Source organism: Pezoporus occidentalis, unplaced genomic scaffold, assembly GCF_034315485.1.
Source record: "Pezoporus occidentalis ecotype Australia unplaced genomic scaffold, CSIRO_AGI_Poc_V1 ctg27, whole genome shotgun sequence".
Lineage (NCBI taxonomy): Eukaryota > Metazoa > Chordata > Aves > Psittaciformes > Psittacidae > Pezoporus > Pezoporus occidentalis.
The window spans coordinates 7,329,107-7,350,192 of NW_026914611.1; the positions used below are offsets into that span (position 1 = coordinate 7,329,107).

General features: G+C 40.0%; 1 protein-coding gene across 6 annotated transcripts in view; it reads right to left on the reverse strand.

The window, feature by feature from the left end:
* The window catches only part of UGGT2 (UDP-glucose glycoprotein glucosyltransferase 2), an 86,351-nt gene extending 71,758 nt beyond the window's left edge, over window positions 1–14,593 (reverse strand). For 3 of the 6 annotated variants that reach the window (XM_062624600.1, XM_062624601.1, XM_062624605.1), the window contains exons 1-4: window positions 14,409–14,593; window positions 12,495–12,577; window positions 5,715–5,845; window positions 4,483–4,595 (exon numbers count right to left, since the gene is read on the reverse strand). In XM_062624600.1, coding sequence (XP_062480584.1) covers window positions 4,483–4,595; window positions 5,715–5,845; window positions 12,495–12,577; window positions 14,409–14,560 — 479 coding nt within the window. In that variant the 5' untranslated portion in view covers window positions 14,561–14,593. Of the gene's footprint in view, window positions 1–245; window positions 1,189–4,482; window positions 4,596–5,186; window positions 5,232–5,714; window positions 7,259–11,841; window positions 11,923–12,494; window positions 12,578–14,408 lie in introns of those variants that run through there. The other 3 variants (XM_062624604.1, XM_062624602.1, XM_062624603.1) reach the window with 3 other exon arrangements.
* Between the last annotated feature and the right edge of the window lie 6,493 nt (window positions 14,594–21,086).

Genomic DNA, 21,086 nt, shown 5'->3' on the forward strand with positions numbered 1-21,086 from the left:
TGCCATGGTTTAACAGCAACTAATTACCATGCAGCCACTTGCTCACTCACAACCCCAGCTGGGATGGTGAGAAGAATCAGAAAAAGGTAAAACCCATGGGTTGAGATAAGAGCAGCTTAGTAATTGAAATAAAGTAAAATAATAACTGTATCAATTATTATTAGTAAAAAAAAAAAAAAAAGAGAAAGGAATAAAGCCCAAGAAGGACAAGTGATGCACACTACAATTGCTCACCACCCACTGACCGATGCCCAGCCTGTGCTTGAGGAGAGATCAGCACCTCCCAGTCAATCCCCCCAAGTTTATACACTGGTCATGATGCGCTGTGGTATGAAATACCCCTTTGGCTAGTTTGGGTCAACTGTCCTGTCTCTGCTCCCTCCCAGCTTCTTGTACCGTTCCTCACTGGTGGAGTGTGGGAAACTGAAAAGTCCTTGGTCAGGGCAAGTGGCACTGAGCAACAACTAAAACATCCATATGTTAGCAGCATTGTTCTCAGACTAAAGCCAAAACACAGCACTGCACCAGCTATTAGGGAGAAGACTAACCCTATCCCAGCCAGAACCAGGACACTTAGGAAAGATGAAAAAGGAACAGAGGATATGGTTGAATAATTTACTCAAGGTGCTAATTTTTGATGAGTACACTTCTTTTTCAAAGTTGCCTTTGTATAGTCACACTTGAAAGACCAGTAAATTTCCTCCAAACCTCTCAGAGGCAAGTTCAGAAACTCTCATCCAACACACACTACAGAAATGTGTGTAGCAGATGCTCACTGAAAGTCATACTGGAAACGCATGAGCAGAACACAGTTTAGGAATATCTTCAATAAGATCATGGAATATAAAATCATGGAATAATTTACATTGCAAAGGACCTTTGGAGGCCATCTGCTCCAAACTTTCATTCAAAGCAAAACCAATTTGTATCAGGTTTCTCAGGGCCTTAACGTCAACATCCTATGTAGATTGGTAGATATGCAATTGAAGACCACATCTGTAAGGCAGAGACAAAAGAAGGGGCCTGGTTTGAGAACTAGCTTGGGTGCATGCAGCCACGCGTCACAGAAGTATCAGACAAGCTTTCCTTTTGTCATCGCAGAACAAGGCAAACCAGGTGACATCAGGGAGTGCGAAACAATACTTGAATGAGTAAGCTCTGTTCAAGAACTGGTCCAGATTTGCCACAGTGAAAGCATAATATGGGATGCGATTTTTGCAATTTCCTTCTCATATGCAGAGAGACTGCCACAGTCACTTTTAGACAGCTGAAAACCCAAATCAAGGAAGCTTCTCTTTCCCTAACTAGTCACCTAGGTATAGCAGAAAAAATTACTCCTGTTCTCAGAAGATGGGTACAAAGTGCTGCCAGGATTTTCTTGAACACTGACAGCCTCAAAGGAAGCATTTTTTACCATCATGAACAGACTTCACCGACAATAAGCGCTGCAGTAAAATAACACTCCATAAGGCTACCATAATGACCTTGGATTGGAGAATTAAAGTATTCAGCTCTTGTAAGTCCAAGATAAGCCTCTGTTCTCTGTTTCTCATCAACAGCGAAGAGTAGTGAGAAGAAACTGATAGTGCTGAAAGCTAGTTTCCTGCTATAAGAGATGCATTCTCATGAGAAGGCTGCCTGAAAGGGACAGAAGTGCAGCTGGGCAGCCAAAAAAAATTTAATAAAACCAACCCTAAACATGTAAGTGGAGCTCAGCACTCACTAACCAGTTACTAGGGTAGTACAGGTGACTATACACTTTCCTAGATAGCTGCCAACATGGGATGCAGAAGGAATATGATGGACAGAAGACAGCAGACATGCATACTGACAAGCCGTCTGAGGCACTGACTGTTTTGAGCAAAATGTGACTCCTATCAATGCTTTTGCTCTTGGCAGCAAAAGCCCTGTAAATCTTAGTGTTGTATTTTGGACTGTTAGAGAGATAAGTAATCTCAACCATTTAATAGCAGATTCTCCTTTGGCAAATATAAAGCCCACTGCACCCCCACACAAAACACAATCACAGCCATGCAATCCATTGCAACAAAATCACAGTAGCTGCTGCATAAAGGACTGAATGAAGCAAAACCTTGATCTTCACATACAAACTCTTAGGGCACTCCTGAGTCCAAAGTACCTGAGACTTCCTCGATCTCGGGTTGAGCTGATGGATCTGCACAAAATAATGCTGTAAGCCTTTTCTTTCTCTTTCAGTGAGATTTGAAACTGCTATCCCTAAAAATAGAACACTTCTAGTGTCCTCTTCTGATATGGAACTTTCGGACACAACTGAAAGCCTAGCTTAAGTTGGCCTGGCTTAAGTGGAAGTCATGACAGAGAGAAGACATTAAAACAAAGTGAAACACGAAGGAAAACTTTCAAATAAAAAAGGGAATCAATAAAACAAAAATATCTCTTTTCATAAAAGCCACAGAGGGAATGAATGACTGGCTTAGAGGACTGAACAGCGAGATGGCACACTGTCTCATGTATCAACTGTTCACCACACTGAAAAGGAAGAACAGGAGCAGAGCCCTATCTATATCACCTAGGCTAAACATCTCCAGCACAAGTGAAACACATCTACTACTCAGAGTATCACTGGAAATAATAATGGAAACAATTACCTGAAGGTGAACATGTTTTTCTCAAAGTCTAGCTCCAGGAATTGTAACTATTTGAGTGACACAACTACTTTTGGGGTGGGGAGGAGAAGAAATTGATCAAGATTTTGCCCCTGCAGCTCTGAAGGTTGGAATGAGTGGTGCACACAAAACTACCCAAACCACCAGAGCAATTTAAGAGAAAGAACTTCAGTTCTGTTGTGATTTCTTGAAGTTAATGATTTCTAGAAGTGTTAACTCTTTCAATTCTGAATACTTCAAGGTTCTATTGTTTAGTCCTGTGATTTTCCAGAATCTTGTAAATGTGCGGGCTGTATCTCCAGAAAGGAAAATGTGCTGAATCCAGTTAATGGCTTTAGAATATTGATAAAATGTTAAGGTCTCATGATGCCTTAATATATGACCAGAAGAATTCAATGTAATTTTAAAGGCAAAAATATAGTACAAATAATTTATGTTAGAATATAAGAGAGGCAGAATGTAATAGTCAAAAATAGGACATTGCAAACTAGAACTGAAGTGTTTTTGCAAAAAACATGGCTATTGAATAAGTAAAAGACAATGCTTTAGTAGGTTGTAATTCTGTCAGTGGACTCAGAAAATACCACAAATAACACCTGAACATAAAACCGTTTTCAGAAGCAACCATCCCCAAAGAGAAAAATTCATAAGTTTTCACTTTTTTTCCCCAGTTTGTATTTGATAGAAAGGAAAATCCAAGAAATATGCCCTACTAAATAATCTTTCCATTCCACATAACTGCATGAAGTGGTATGGACACTAACGGTGACTTTGACCACTGCAGGAAAAAAAAAACCCTAACTAACCAATCAAAAAAATGTTACATACAGGTCTTGAAAAAATACAAATTATTAAGTTTTTAAAATAGAAATTAAACATTTTGCTTTCATTATCTTAAGATTTGTTATTTTAATAGGTTCTACATATTTTACTTCATGATACAGATTCATGCTGGACTGACGCTTGTTTCCACAGGACAAAGCCTGCAAAAATACTTGACAGGTGCAAAGTCAAGCACAAGGTGAGGAAAGGTTATGCCAGCTGAGACAGGCTCCTCTACCAAGTCCTTATAACCCAGTGGCACCGACTACGTAGAAAGGTCTGTCAGCAGAAGTACTGTCTGAGATGCATTAAATGGTTAAGTTTGTATAGAAAGTACACTAGCTCAAACATGACTATGTCATACCAGGGAAAAGAAATATGAAAATATCCATGTAGTTAGAGAAACAAAGCTCTATAATTTTAAAACTGTACTTTGATTCAGAGAAGGAGGCTCAGAGGAGACCTTATCGCTCTCTACACTAAAGGAGGTTGTAGTGAGGTGGGTGTCAGTCTCTTTTCCCTAGTAACAATTACAGGATGAGAGGAAGCAGCCTCAAGCTGCACTAGGTGAGGTTTAGATTGGGTATTAGGAAAAATCTCTTCACCAAAAGAGTTGTCAAGCATTGAACAGGGTGCCCAGGGAAGTGGTTCAGTCACTGTCCCTGGAGGTGTCTGGGGGATGTGGATGTGGCACTCAGGGACATGGTTGACTTGGCAGTGCTAGGTTAACAGTCAGACTCCATATTACAAATCTTTTCCAAACTAAATGATTCTATGGCGACTGATGAATACTCATGAGTGTTTAAAGTATTTCAAAACCAAAAGTAACTCTTAAAATAACACATACCCTAAATGGGTAAGTCTTTAAATATCCAGTAAACTGGTATTTATGGGCTTGGCATTATCAAGTAAGTAGAACATGAAATTTCAAAATACTACAAGTATATATGCAATAACACATTTTCCACTTCAGTAATCTATTTTTCCTCTTAAAACAAATCATTCAATTTACCTCTTAGTAGCCTTCTTCAGCAGCTTTTTTATTTCATTAGTCTTACAGGTGTGCTTCTCATGGATAACCACAAATGCACTACAGCCTTCTGGTGGATGTTCATCAGCTGCAATCTAATATGTCAACAATTATACTCAACCAGAATGCTCTGATTGCACTTCAGCTTAAACTCACATCCCTTTGATTAAAATAACTGATCAGCTGTCATTGAGTTGTACTTCTAATTAAGCTCATTCAAAATTGGGTACATGTGAAAAATATTACAAGATTAAGACCTTATAACCTTTGTGAGATGTGGTCTATCAAATGCAGTCACACTCCAGAAAATCTAAGTCTATTTATGTTCTGTAAAGACAGGGCTGAGAAACCTCCAAAGCTGAAATGACATGCTGTACTCAGAGGTATTTTTCATTTTAGTCACTATCAGCAATCATGTTGATGTACAAAGGTTTGAGTGCTAACCAGTAAATCCCAAACAATTAATCTCAGCTTTGGTTCTCTCTCCCCTTCCTACTCCACCCTCCTGCCTTCTTTTTTTTTTAAACTTTATTCAGCTATTCCCATGTAAAGTGGGAATCGTATGCATTATCAATGACTCTGGATTCACAAGCTGAAAGATAAAAATGGAAAGACACGAGTCTGAGATGATGATATTGCTCCAGAGAACACTTGCAAACCCTCCTAACTTTATTACAGCTTACAACCTTTTAGAAATATGGATTTCTCACTTTATCTTGAAGGTGGCATTGCTAAAAGGAGGAGAAGCAATTTTAGGCTAGAGGCACAGTGAAATTACGTCCTCACACTTTTTCACAAACAAACCAGGTATTTGACTAGTCTTTCAACACTTCAAATACTAAAATAATGAGAGATGAGATGTCCACTAAAGAACAAATATAAATCACTTGAAGCTATAGGAAATTTCCTAATTTGAAAATGTCTGAATTCCCACAGGCTTATTCAAAGCAATGCAAAAATTCCCCACGATCTGAGTTTCAACAATGCACAGTTCCAAAAATCCTACCTTGAAAATAATGCTATCCATACAATTAAACATGGATATTTGCATCAATATAACCAGCTTATTAGGCATCACTTTTATAAACGGATCATGTTTGATTGCAAATACTGTTGGCATATATTTTACAGAACTGTAATAATAAACATTCTCTACTCTGCAGCCAAAATACCACATAAAATCATGAACCAAATATATCAGATAATATAATCACCTGCTGAAACATCTGAACAGTTGGAGAATATGCCCGTATCGAAAGTGCAAACTTCAGTAGATTGATTTGCGAATTGGATAAAAATTGTCCTGCTTTTTTCAGGATTAAATTGTAATAGGAATGTTCTGAATCTGTTGAATTAAAAAAAATAAAAAGACATACTTTTAATATTTAGCCATAAATAATGTGTCATATCTATCTGTGATACATGACAGAAAATATTATGTTAGCACTGCTTGACAGTTAAGTATCTTGAATGTTGTTCACTGATAATCGTTTCCTTTGCTACCAATGTGAAAGGCCAAATGCAACACAAATACAACAACAGTAAACACAAAAGCACTAGTTAGCATGTAAATCATTTTTAGCAATATAAAAATCCATGCAAGACAACAAAGTATCTCTGCAGACCCATACAGAAAATCTTGAATTTTCTTACCGATTTATTTTTGTCAAGCTTATGCTACCCTTTTAATGCATATTCTGAAGGTTACTTACATTCAAACATTATCTTACAAATTATTTCCTCACACTTAGTCTTGGAACACTCCTGCTATGCAACTTACATAAATAAAAATCTTGCAAAGGTGACATTCTTTAGGCTACTCTCACACAGCCTATTTCTTCCTTAAGGATACATGATAAACAAGAATTTGAGAGTGGATGTAACGTGAAGTGGCTTCCCTCCTCCATACATATCTCGCATTCTTAAGGACAAAATTAGGACTCCAAGCAACAAGGAAGGTGGATGGTGTTTGGGAATGACAGAAGTGATAATAAAGAACATTAGTTAAATATATGAGAAATAATTAGCGTTCATTTCTTTTTTTAGAGGCAAATTCAAGTGAATATTCTCATGTAGCCTTTGGCGGGTGAGGCAAAGAAGTGAATTAGAAAGAGGCTGCAATGCAGTTTCATCAGGTTGTGAAAAAGACCTGGATCTGTTTAAGGAATAATGCTCACCAAAACTTTAAATCAAGCTGTATACACTGTATGATATGATATTCTTGAAAGCAAATTCGAGTCAGAGAACCAAAGCTGTGACCATATCAAGCATTGTGCACCATCCCTGTTCCAGAGGTTGCTCTCCCATAGGAGGAACAGTTGAAACAGGCATGAAGCACTCCACAACTGCCAATTTATGCCTCCCCAAATATAGGTAGTCAGCATGTATTTTACTTGGTAGATGCTACCAGGAAACTTGTGATTCAAGTGATTCAAAATCTTTTTCACACGTAATTCAAATGTTCTCCTATAAAGGTGGAAATTTGTAGCAAAGGGAAAGTAAGCTGTGGGAATGAACCATTCTGGCTGTCCAGCTTGAATTTATCCGTGTCCTTAGGTCAACACCTTACTCTAAGATGCTCCTGTTGTGAAAGGGAAATGATCATATGAGTAGGAAACCCCTTCAGGGGTCCAAAGTGGCACAAAATTTTTACACAGTGTGAAAATAATCTCATATGATTTAACCTGTCAGAATTTACCTGCCTTGGATGCTGGAGATCCCAGAAGTACTCGTATCAAATGACGAGTGCAGCAATTAAAATTTCCAGCAAAATACGAGACCGCATACAATAGCTATGCAGGCCATAGTTCTGGAAATACCCATTAAGTGCTCCCAGCAGTCCTATATATGATTTTCACAATTAAGCATTTCCTATCCTGTCACTTTCCTCTTTGCAATCCCTAACTTGCATTTGTTCTTAAAGTCTCTAGGATCCCCTTTCAACCTTTTCTTCCTTCTTTGGAAAGGCTGAGTTTGTTGTAATTCACTAGAAAAATAAAAAAAATCTACAATCACAAAAGGGTATGATCTGCATTGCCAGAAAGCTGCCTTTCCATAAATTATATATGATCATCACTGTCTAACATTACACTCAACGGATGAAAACCCCATCTCTTTTATGTTTTCTAAACCTACATACAGCCCTGGCAGAACTAAAATAAGATAAATTTGTCTTCACACATTCCAAGCGGTGAATGTAAAAAGATCTGGGAGGGGCAAATACTTCCAGAATGAAACACCTTTCCAGTAACTATACTTTCAAGTTTTCTTCAAGTTATCTCCACAAAAATAATCACAGAATCATAGAGTACCAGGTTAGAAGGGACCTCAAGGATCATCTTGGTCCAGCCTTTCCAGGCAAGCATGACCTAGACTACATGTCCCAGCACCCTGTCTAGTTGAATCTTAAGTGTCTGACATTGGAGAATAAAAACCGGATCTGAAATTTCTATCTCTCCACTCAGCCCCAAATAACATCCTATTGAACACAATGAACAGCTATTAAACATACAACTCTAAAATACCCCCTCAATAAAATATTTTTACCGCAAGTCTTTAAATTCTTTGGCTTACAAATTCCAGCTCTACTTTCACTGTTGTAGAGATGATATTTTTGCTCTACAAGACGATTAAGACGATGACTTTAATATGAAAAAGATAATTCATCACATGCCTTCAAAAATGATGGTATAACATATTGACAATGTCACATTTACCAAATCATGCATCTACCCCTTCTACTTCAACTTACATTAACATTGCTGGCTTCTTTCAGGCTACAACTGTATTTTAAACTTCAGTAAGGTAAATTAATAGATATCAAATGCTAAGCAATACACCTAATGCAAAACAAATTTTTTAAAGTTACATACAGAACTATTGTTTCAGTTTTGCAAATTATTTTACAGAGTATTTGCTCCTTGAAACTTGGTAACTACTTGCCCTCCAGGTACATTCTAATATTGCACTCTATGCCAAAAAGCAGAAGTCACAGTAAATTTCTTTGGCTGTTACAGAGAATTACAGAAACAAACGTTTCTGGTCATAAAATGCTGCATGTAGCATATTATCACTAAATTCGTTAACAAAGTTGATTTAAAAATAGACAACATTACTAGGATACAACTCCAGACATATAAACATGTTTATGAGCTACGTATCTGTAAACTTCCCTTCTAGCCAACAGAGATATAGCCTAGCAGCCAACAAAACCTGAACAGCTATATAGCTCATTCTAAAGCAGCCTAAATTTGTCAGCTGAATAGCTCTCTCAACTCCTGTAGTGAAATTAGTGAGATTGACTACAAGAAATGAACAGCTAGCTCAACAGACTCATACTTAAATATCAATATTTACTATCTGTGATACAGATCTTTACTTTCCTTTTATGACCATCCTCACCACTATTTTTAATCTACCTGTGATGTGAGATACTGCTGTAGAGATGTGTATCTATAGATCAGCTAGAGAACTGGAGATTCCAGGTAACAGCAGTTCAAGCAATCAGTGGCCAGTCAAATCCCTATGACATTTAAGCAAGATGCCAGCAGAGAGGCAATACTTCATTTTATTGTATGATTATTATGGAAGTTCCATGCTTGTGAAATAAATTACTCTTGAACCTTTAAGGTTGATACGTACATAAAAAATACATAATTTGGTTATGAATAATGCATAATCTTCTAGCCTATAACAAATAATTTGCATTATTTTTGCATGTATGTAATATACTGTTAGATTTTCTTCAGAGAAACTGGTTTCCCTATTAATATGTCTGTATTGGGGTTTTTTTTTTGTGGGGTTTTTTTTTGAGGATTTTTAAAAATGTATTTAAGAGGCTGCTGAAAATTCAATATGGAAAATGAACCACTTGGAAAGACTGTGAACACTCATAATTAGTTGGCAGGAAACTGGCTATTTACCTTCACTCTGTGTTCCTAAATTAACCTTCTGAAATACAAAAGCAGTAGCACATTTAAAATACAATCTCCTGCATTTTGTAACTGTACTGGTTTATAATATGAAGTTTTTGTGGTTTTGATTTCTTTATAACATACATCAAAATACCATCATCTGCATTTCCAAATCTTCCATGAGCCTGGCAGAAAGTATACTGCATATTAAGCATAGATACACAATGCTGTCCATGCTACCCGAATACCGCATTCTAATTTAATAGCATATCCCATAATTAACTTTCTGATGTTTTCCATATTGTATAATCTCAATGATTTCCAAGTTGATTTGAGTTCATATGAAAGAAAATGCTGAAACAACCAAACACATCACACGACTAAATGCTTTACAAAATTCCATGTCCACATTTCCTACCAAATCCATTAAACTGTTACAAGTATCATAGCTAACCAGACCATTACTAGACCTAATTCGCTAAGGCCAAATATTTTAAATGAGCAAGTAAACAACAGATGTTGATTTGACTATTTTAAATTTAAAATAACAAGTTCTGAAAACTGATAAGCAACAGATTAGAAATCATCAAAGGATGATTTAAAAGAATAAAAAAAGACACCGTATCTGATTTTTTAAGTTGCCTTTTGGCTTTAATACTTTGTGACTCTTCTGAAATATTCAATAGTGGGTTGGGATACAAATCCATAATCCAATTCACCTATAAACTCAGTTTTTCAGCTTCAAATCTAGTAATTCTTTTCCTTCTATTAAAATGTTTCTATTTAAAAACAACAATGCTTTTATTTCTCAGTTATCTATCCTATCTACTCTTGATATGATCCAGAAGTGAGAAGGCAATGGGCCCAACCAATTTAATTTGCTCAAGTGTTACTCCAGCCCTAATGCACCATGAACATCCCTCTACATCAGTGTGTCTCGACATGCATCATCAAAGACAGAACCCATTCCATACCATCCAGAGAACCAACTTCTTCCCAGAAGTATAGTGTTACACACCTTTCATCAACTGCACCACTCCGGTATTTGAGGATCACTATTCTTCACTCTAGCTGACCATTTTATTTCAAATGTCTAATGCAGGTTTCCCACTGAAAGTAACTTAACTATTGCTAGGTAAGTATGATGCTATTTTATATTTAGTACATTGACTTCAGTAAGATACTCTTCAGTTGGAAGAATCAAATTGATCTGATTTTTGTCATTGAATAACCACTTTCTTTTCCTGTAAAACAGAATCTTTCCTTCTCATCCTGTTCATAAAAAGCATCGGTCCGCCTGCATAATCCTACCCCAGCTATGAATTTGACTTTTAGGAAAACAGCTTGGTCACAGACTTTTTTAAGTTTTCCTGCGTTATAAATATACGAGTCTTTTGGCCATAATGATAAAAATACACACCAATTGCTTCATATGCTTAATTAAAGTACTATTTTAGTACATTCTCAAGGCTCTCCCCTACCAGCATCTAATACTTCATTGGCAAGATGGGCCATGCAAATCATCCTGCTGGTAATTTATTTATTCTCAGTCACACAGAGTTTATCCAAATGAAGTAGGTAAAGCATGTAGCTAACAGCTAATTTTAACAGACATCTCTGTCACCAATAATAAATGTCACTAAGCTTCACATTCCTTGGAAAGCACGATCCAAGCAGGCAGACAAGAGATGGATGCTGATAAAAAAAACCCTGACACATCACCTAATACATCAGCCTTGTCTCAAGGGCTATACCAACTGCATCTACACCATTCAAAGAAAAAAAACAAAACAAAACAAAATAGTAATTCAAGCCAAAAGTCACTTATGGAGATCACCTCATCCAAACTTTTACTTGGAGGACATCTAATTTCAAAGCTAGATAAGGCTGCTCAGGGCCTTGTGCAGCAGTTTTGAGCGTCTCCAGGAAGAGATTCCACACCCTCCTTTCACAGGGGCAGCCTGTTCCGGTGTTTACTCAACTCCATGGCAGAAACATTTTCCATAGTATCTAACCAAAATCTCCATGTTTCAACTTGTGCACATGGCTTTTTTTCATATCACTTTGTACCTTCATGAAGGGTCTGTTTTAATCTTCTCTATACCTTTCTATCAGGAAGTCAAAGATAGAGGGAGTACGGACAGACCTTGTTCATAACATACTCCTGTGTTCACAACAAGGATTCAGTTCTGCAATCTCACTGCCATTTCCCACAGAATCTTTCTACAATTTGTTAGCTTCTGGCTATTAACGTAACATTCAACTTACCTAAGTCTCTTCTAGTAGTAGTGTTAGGTCTTCCCACTCATGCCTAAGGAGCTGTACAGTTCTGAAGTAAAGAGCAAAATGAAATAGCCTTACCTTGTTTAGAAGCTCTTTTCGCCTTGTTTATCTATTGACCTACCAAGTAGGTCTAATATTCACCAACCTCTTGTAAAGCCTGGTAGGTTTCCAAGTTTCTGATTACCACAGGCATTTCCAGTAAACTGCTTTCCAAGGCATCTTCTGAGGTGGCTCACTTATGTTTTGTTTGCTGCATTTTGTGCTTTTTTCTTCTCTGCAAACTTAATATTCTTCTGTCTAATCAGGCAGGGTGTTTTTAATCTTACTTTGACAGTGATAAATATTTATTCTGAAACACCAATATTGACGACAGAAAACACTCTCTATGCCACCTACAAGTACAAAACCTTTTTTCGGCCATTCTTTTCATTTTTTCCTTTAGCTAGCATTCTCATTTTAGTTATTTGTGGGATTCTCTCCCCCTACAAACATCCACCTTACACAAAACATGAAGTCTGTATATCCTATAAGCTCTTGCCGAGTCCTGTAAGAAAGTAAGTATTTTTAATCTTTACACTTCTCTTCCATGTTGTAACAGTTCAGTCCATCTTGTTTTCCTGGCTTTCAGAACTCATGTACAGGTAGAAAATTTGCTACAGCTTTCGGAAAGAAAACTACCTAGTTAGCAACAGTGGAAAAGTTAGGCTTTACCTGACTGGAACTAGTTAATAAGTTAGCTTGATGTTTAAAAGTTAGATACAGTGCAAGATATTAAAGCTAGCATGCTGCTTAACTTACCTCCTTGCTTATAAACTGTTAATTCTCGTACAGTTTCCAAGAACTGCCAAAACTTCTCATTATCATCTTCTGCAATAAATTCACTGTTTAAAAATAAAAACGAATTGTCCATAGGTTGCATTTGTCCAAAGATGTACCACAGTAAAAACTTCAGTTGTTTAAAATAACAAATGCCCAACAACCACCAAGTGTTGAGTATTCGATGACCATCTAAAATCCCTGTAGCATAAAACAGTGAACAGTAGTGTACTTTGGATAAAACAAATTTTGAACAAAATACTGCCAACCTGAACTCAACAATCAGAGCTGTGAAGCAAGCAAAATATCCTCCATGCAGAAATAAACACAATTTTGCACTTTATTTTTCCACAGATATTCCAATATACTTAGAAATAAAATCAATTCAGTGCACAAACTTTATTTCGTAGTGGGTAAATACAAAAACGGTAACACACGCTCTGTCAAGTGATAGGTTTTAATTAAATTACAGGCTGTCATCAATGACAATATCTATTTTGCAACGCAAGGGAGGTCTTTAGTCTCTGAAACTCCTGCAAAAATTGGTTAATCCTTACAAAGCATAAAAGGTAATGTTTGCTTTATTCCAAATCCCACTCTTGCATTTACCAGTAACACTCTTTAATTCTGTGGTTTTTCTTAAGGGCACATCAACTGCTTTTCTTCTCCCTCCTTAAGTCTGCCAAAAAGATCGACTTGCTAGCATGAGTGTATTGTTTCCTAATCTTTACTTTGGAAGTTTGCCACTCCTTTGATTACAGGAGCTTGCAGTTCTCCCTTTCATGGGAGTTCTCCAAACAGCAGCAAATAAGTTTAAAAATCAAATCAAAAAGATTTTAAACCAAATTGGCAGAGGAGCCACAAACATGTAATACTGGAAAACATTTTCACTTCCTATTTTGAAATCACAGACTCATAGAACAGTTTGGGTTGGGAGGGACCTTCAAAGCTCATCTAGTCCAACCCCCCTGCAATGAGCAGGGACATCTTCAACTAGATCAAGTTGCCCAGAACCCACATCCAGCGTGGTCTTGAATGTCTCCAGGGATGGTGCATTCACCACCTCTGCGGACAACCTCTGCCAGTGTTTTACCACCCTCACTGTAAAACATTTCTTTCTCACATCCAGCCTGAATCTCCCCTCTTTTAGTTTAAAACCATCACCCCTCATTCTATCGCAACAGGCCCTGCTAAAGAGTCTCTCCTCATCTTTCTTACAGGTCCCTTTTAAGAACTGAAAGGCCATAAGGTCTTCCCAGAGCTTTCTTCAGGCTCTCTCAGGCTGTCTCCTTATGAGAGGCATTGTGTCCCTCTGACCATTTTTGCAGCCCTTTTCTGGACCCTCTCCAACAGGTCCCACATCTTCTATAGTGAGGACTCGAGAGCTGGATGCAGTACTGCAGGGGGGGTTAACTACTACATCTTCACTAGTACCTTTACAGATATTAAATCAGTGGGTGAAAGTAAACTAATTCGGGCAAGATACAGAGATACTGTTACTCAGTGGAAGGTAGCGACTGTGCAGATTGGGCAACCGCATCTCCTCCTCAGGCTAAATGTAAAGCAATTTAAACAGCACACTCAAAAAGTGGGAAAGCCCGTCAGCACTAGCCGTAACATTGGAGACAACAGTTAAGCCTTATACCAAACGACTTGTATAAAGACTGACAGAGCAAGAGAGGAGGGAATCGCAGCCACCCTTTTCTAGGGGCCCACCTTCCCTCTCAGCCCGCGCAGCGGAGAGAAGACAGGGCCCCTCCCTCCTCCACTCCCCTCAGCCCCCCAGGAAATAGCCAGGGGCGGTATCGCCGCTGCTCCCGGCCGCGGCCTAACGGCCCCGCGCGGCGGCCAAGGAAAGCAGTAGCAGAAGGAGGAGGAGGAGGAGGCTGCACGCACCTCGCCTCCAGTAGCAGTGGGGTCGCCGGCCACTTCGCCGCCAGCCGGGCCGTCACGGCCTGGGAAGAGGCTGGAGGCCTGCCGCAGCGGCACGGCCGGGCACACAGGAGGACAATGAGAAGGAGGGCCGGCGGCGGTGACCAACCCGCCATGAGGAACACGGACCGACACCGGCCAACACGCTACCCGGCTCCCACAGCGCCCCGCCCCCGCGCGGCCTGCCTTGCTCCTAGTGGCTGTGCAGTGCCCTCGCCGTTGGGCTATTGGTCAGCACACAGACTAATCAGCGGCTGACGCCGAACCAATAGCGGCGCTGTCCCGGCTCCCGCGTTGACACGCGGCGTGGGGCGGGGCGGGGCGGGGCGCTGGGCGGTGAGGACCCTGCGCAGGCGCAGCGTTAGCACCGCCTCCCTGAGGCGGGGTCCGGCATGGCGCCGTTATGATTGTTAATCTTGCGTTGGTTGTAAGCGAGTTTTAAGTGGGGCGCTTTTAGGTTGGGCTGCGGGGCTGTGCGGCTGCCTGAGGGCAGTGTGCTGCGTTAGGAGGGCGCGCTCGGCTCCAGTGGAAGTGGCTGCTGGCAGCTGAGAAGAGGCAGGGCTGTGCCGTGTCCCTAGTCCTCCCTAGAGCTCACCGCCCGGGTGCTGATGCTTGGCCCTAGAGGGTTGTTCTCCGTCGGCATTCACCAGGATAATAGTAGATGTTACTATGTGTGAGTAGCGTCATGCAGAATATGTCTTCATATATAACAGAATCACAGAATGGTTTGAGTCGGAAGGCGCCTTAAAGCTCATTTAGTTCCAAACCCCCATCCATGAGCAGGGACACCTTCCACTAGACCAGGTTGCTCAAAGCCACATCCGACCTGGCCTTGAACGCTGCCAGGGATGGGACAGCCACAGCTTCTCTGGACAATCTGTGCCAGTGTCTCACCACCCTGACAGGGAAGAATTTCTTCATAATGTCTAATCCGAATCTTTCTTCAGATTAAAGCTACTCCCTCTTTACTGTCACTACAGGGCCTTGTAAAGTCCCTCTCCAGTTTTCTTGTAGGTCCCCTATAGGCTCTGAGGTCTCCCTGGACCCTTCTCCAGGCTGAACAAGCCCACCTCAGCCTGTGGTCTGATTTCTTTTTTTTTATCTGTTTTTAAAATCTTGGTAGTTCATTCAATTTCATCAGCAAAGCTGCCACACTTCCTTAGGCTTTCCTCAGCTGTACAGTAAGGCTGGTGTGGGTGCTTCTGGAGCAGCACAGTGGGATTTGCATGCAGAGCAGCTCTGAGTAGTTGTTTCTCAGAGGAAGGATCCTCCAGCTGTATTAAAAACAGGGGAATTGCCTCTTCCAAAACATGAATCCTGGAACTTAAAGCTGAAACCTGTAGCTTTTTACTGCTGCATACACCTTTATTTTGCTTACAATCATCTCCTGACTGAAGCTGCTGTGTGGGTGGCAGGAGCTAGTGGGAGCACTAGTCTGGGGAGCAGGCTATGGATTGTACAGTTTGTTTCTTGGTGCTCAGAACTAATCAGTGTAACATCATACAGGCAGACAAAAGGAGCCTGTTGGCCAGGAGTTCTGAATCTGTGGCATAGAAATTCAGCCAAAACTGAAATTTACTAAGCAGCTTCCCAATATATACACATTTACACTGCATTTTTCATAACTCCATTCAATACTATGTATTTACAATGATGGATGCATCTACCTTACCCTAATCTATCAGTTGCTGTTCTATATAAAGTTGCTGTGTTACGTTTTTGTTTTATGTTGATATTGAAGAGGCTGCTATTGTTGCTTAAATGTGAATTCTTAATAGCTTGTACTTGTTTCATTTTGAGCAGTGACAATTCATGATTTGCCACACAAGCAGATAAATAAAATTTGTTGGCACCGGCTATGGGAATATAGCTAGCTTTGAATTCAGTAGCAAGATTAAGTGGTAGCTCTAAATCAGAGGTCTGATCATCTGTGGGAAACTATGGAAAATAGTTGGTCCATTTTTTCTCATGAGCAAAGCTCCTTTTTGCTTAAATTCAGAGATCTCCGTTAGACAGAAAGAATCTCCCAGATGAGACGTATCTCTCTCACACATTTAGAATTATTATTAGGATTATTATTAAAATTTGGATCATAGGTAGGCTACGTGAAGCTGGAAGGGACTTCAAGAGATCTGTAGTCTAATCAATCTCCTGTTTAGAGCAGGATGAGCTGTGAGGTCCAGTCAAATCTTAGTAAAAACCAAGGCTAGCACCTGCACAACCTCTCTGGGCAACCTGATCCATTGCTTAAGATGCAGTTCTGATTGCTCCTCAGAAATAAACACAGTGTTGTAACAGAACATTATCTTCCTTATAAAAGCTTTTGCATACTTAATCCATCTTCCCTTTGATTTGGCACCTTAGCTACATTCTAGCCATAAGTATCCAATACACACTTTAAAAAAAAAAAAAAAGTCAATTTATATTTGGACCAAGGCAGATTTTAATCTTTTAGGCAGTGTGCAAACCTAGAAGATGGAGAGTGGACTTAATCTTCATTTCTACAGCAGAATTTTATGTAATTAAGTGTTCCAAATAACACTTGGCCATTCTTGTATGTACATTCCAGATATATGCGAGAAACCCTCCTTAGTTCCCTGAAACCATTTTTCAGTAGAACAGAAAAACAATTACAGCAAAATTTAAAAATTATTCATATCACAGCTGTGCAATAAGAATTATCATAGTTGTTTCAGTGTGACTAGAGGAAACGATTAATGAATGCTGCTCAGCAAGATGCAAATGGTTTATAGTATAAGTCCCAGTGAGCTATGTCTATTTAATAGAAGCAGTAGCAATAAGTGGAAATAAGTTGAGCTTCATCAGTGCATTCAGTTAGCTGAAGATAAAACTTTATTTTTTAATAGATTGAAAACAATTTTTGAGCTGAAAGGCTTCCTTTCTCCCGAACTTGGAGGTAATGTGAATGTCAAACAGTAGTCAAAAGATACACCTGTTACGTGGTTATTAATTGACAGCCTCCTGAAGAGCAACTGCTGGCATCTTTTTATCTTGCTGGGAGATTGGAGGCTGATCTTCTCAGAACCTGTCAGTGTTACTCCTGTGTCAGGTGTTTCCCCAGAGAGATTAAGGGTGCTGTACTGCATTGCTTTTTTGTCCATTCCACTGAAAAGAAACACCAGCCTGGGTTATTTGATTAGCATATCTCAATATAGTGGTAATGTGTCAGCAACAGTGCAAAATATATTTTATACTCTGTCACCTCTTCATTTTGAACCCCTTTGTCCAGGGATGACCAAGTGAAAAAAAGTTGATGCAGATACAACATAAACCTGGTTTCAACAGCTCACAGAAGCTGCTCATTGGCAACTTTCTGGCAACTAGAATTTATGCTGCTTTGCTATTCCTACACATGCAGCTGCAGTGACGGCAATTGGCCCTCTTCCAGTATGCTTCTTTTTCCAACTTGTATTAGAAAAGAAACTGAAGCAATATTCTGCTTTATAAAGTAAACACAGAAGTTACAGCTTCTGATTTAAAATGACCCACCTCAGAAATGTTAAGAATGTACTTCGTGGGACAGATCAACAAAATTCCTACAAATCTCTGGGCATGTCTGTACTATTCAGTGGAGAACAGTAAAATGTGGCTGTAATGGGGAATGCAGCTCCACTTGGATACACCACCTCAACTTCGTAAACAATGCCACTGCTCTGCTGTGCCAACAGGACAGTGTGGTTGTATTGATTTGTGGACTGTACTGGCCCCTAAAAGGCCAAATCTGTACCAATGGATAAAAATAGGGCTTATCTTTAACATAGCAGATTTTTATGAGGCTAGATATGCTAAATCTTAGCTTGCTGGATCAAGCTCATCATGTAACATGAGTTGGCACTTCTGATGCCAGCTTACAACCCCGGTGTGCTCTCATAATTATACACTTATTAACAGAACCCTGTGAGTTTCTCAGGTAGTGAAAAGAAAGAAAATGTTTCCTTCTTTATCTAACTATGGCTTCCGAATCTGTCTGCATACTCAGTGAAAGGAACACAGGTGATACAGTGGTGATACAAAAATTAACCTAGAATGTACAGTAATTCTATTTAATCACTACTGTTAATGATTCAAATAATAGCCACATATTTGTATTTTAGACATTGTTTGTCACATGCAAATGTTTGGGAGATTTATATGCTGATATGTACAGTGAAGTGCCTCAGGACAATTTTGGCCACATAGTGCAACAATAGCATCAAAAAGGACTTTAATGTGACAGTACAAGTGCATTCACTGAGAAAACACAATATTTCCCAGACCAGAGGAGTAGGATTTGACTTGTAGGCCTACTGTGTATGAATCAAAATGTGCTATTGCTATATGCAGGGTGGAAAATATGAAGATAAAATATTTGTACAGCAAAGTATATCAGTGATACTTCCTTTTTAGTCAGATCAGTGAGTTGAAATCTGAATCCTTTCCAGGATGCCTAAGAAAATATAAGTTGAAAAATTAGCCAGTGAGTCCTGAATGTGCATTCAACCAAATCACTTTTTACAGGAGTACTGCAGAATCATGACAACTGTCTACTTAAAGCCAAGTGCAGCTCTTCTTTAAAGAAACTCTATCCTTTTAAAAGGGATGATGGATGACCAGCAGGTTGAGTGAGATGATTTGCCCCTGCAACTTTGCTCTCGTGAGACCCTATGGGCATTGCTGTGTTTAGCTCAGGCCTCCAACAAAAGAGGGATGTGGACCTGATGGAGTTCGTCTGGAGGAGGGCCGCAAAGATGCTCAGAGGACTGGAGCACCTTCCCTCCTATGAAGACAGGCTGAGACAGTTTGGGTTGTTCAGCCCAAAGGAGAGAAAGCTCTGGGGAGACCCTTTCAGTACCTAAAGGGGGCCTACAAGAAATCTGGAGAGAGACTTTTTACAAGGGCATGTAGTGATAGGACAAGGGATGATGGTTTTTAACTGCAGGAGGGGAGATTTAGGTTAGACATTAGGAAGAAATGCTTCACTGTGAGGGAGGTGTCCCTGCCCATGGCAGGGGGGTTGGAACTAGATGATCTTAAGGTGCCTTCCAACCCTAACTATGCTATGATTCTGTGATTCTGTTCTATGATTCTATGGTGAGACACTGGCACAGGCTGCCCAGAGAAGCTGTGGCTGCCCCATCCCTGGCAGTGTTCAAGGCCAGGTTGGACGTGACTTTGAGCAACCTGGTGTAGCGGAAGGTGTGGCAGGGGGGTTGGAACTGGGTGATCTTTAAGGTTCCTTCTAATCCATTCTATGATTCTATAAAACTGGTTCAGAATCGCAATTGTATTTTCACCTGTGCAGCTTTGTGTGCAGACTGTGCTCCAGTGTCCTCCAGTGAAGGCATACACTGGGAGGCACAGCTAGACAGCAGCAGCTCCTGGCTCAGGCTGAATTACAGACTTGGCAGGATGGAGGAACTACTGCCATGTGAGGAAACGTGCTCCTAAAGAGGTAACTTCTTCAGCAGTAACTCCCTGTTGCTGGCTCTGTGTGGAGCAGTATTCAGGCACAGCAGAAGCTGGGCACCAGGACCATCTGGCTGGCAGGCTGTGTGTGGTTGAGCAGCCATCAGGAGCAATCTTGTGTTTATCCCTCACTTGCCACTCAGTGTCTTTCTAGTACACCTCTAATGCAGAAAAGAAAACAGAAGCACTTCTAAAAAGGATGCTTTCCTCTGCATGATGTCTTTATAATTTTAGAGTGGTGGCACTTAGGATTATACCGTCTCACATGGTGTTGTGACTCTTGATCAGACAGGGTGCTGAGCAACGTGAGGTACCTTTATGCACAGAGGTCCTGCTTTATGCACAGGTAGAACAAGGTGGCTTCCAGCATGCTCTTCCAACTTAAACTATGTTGTGCAATTTGGTATACTACTTGCATAGAACTTGCTTAGCATTAGTAGCTAAACTTGTTGAAGCCTTAGGCTGCAAGCTGTGAGCTTTCACCTAGGTATGTTGAACTTTTACCCAGTTAAGTAAAGGAAATCCCCAGAGCTGGTTCAAGCTGGAAGATAAGGGAGCTACAATCTCAGCAGAAGCTGCAACCTTAGAGATAAAAGAAATGACCCACGTAGAGATGATGAAGGGACACGATGAAGTAAGACTCAAGACCTTAATATTACTATTGGTCTGAACTGGTGCGTGAGGGGTGGGGAACTGACATTGTGAGGGTATAATTGCCTGGAGGTTTCTTTGCTCAGTGTCCCTCTTCAGAGGCACCCAGCTCAAGCTGTATGCTATTAATAGGACGGACTTTATAGATTAATCTCTTTTTGGCTTATTGATTCAGTGGAAACCTAGATTCAAACCCTGTTATGGTGGCTGGCATGTGTAATTTCCATAATGACTGTCCCGTGACTCTTAAATATAATTTATTTTAATTAAGGTTTTGTGTAGCTAAAGTGAAATAGAACAAGCCATGCTGCTTTATTATATGAAATACAGTGGATTTGTTTCCAGTGGAACAAATTCCAGTGCTGCTTTTCAGATACTGCTATGTCCTTCTCATTGAGACATGTCTGTCTCCTCTCTATCATTTCGGTAATGTTAGTAGCAAACTAGTAGATACGTTTCTCACCTGCCAGGGCTCATTTCAGCTCACTTCCCGAATGTGAAACAGTACTTAGGGACAAGCCATGT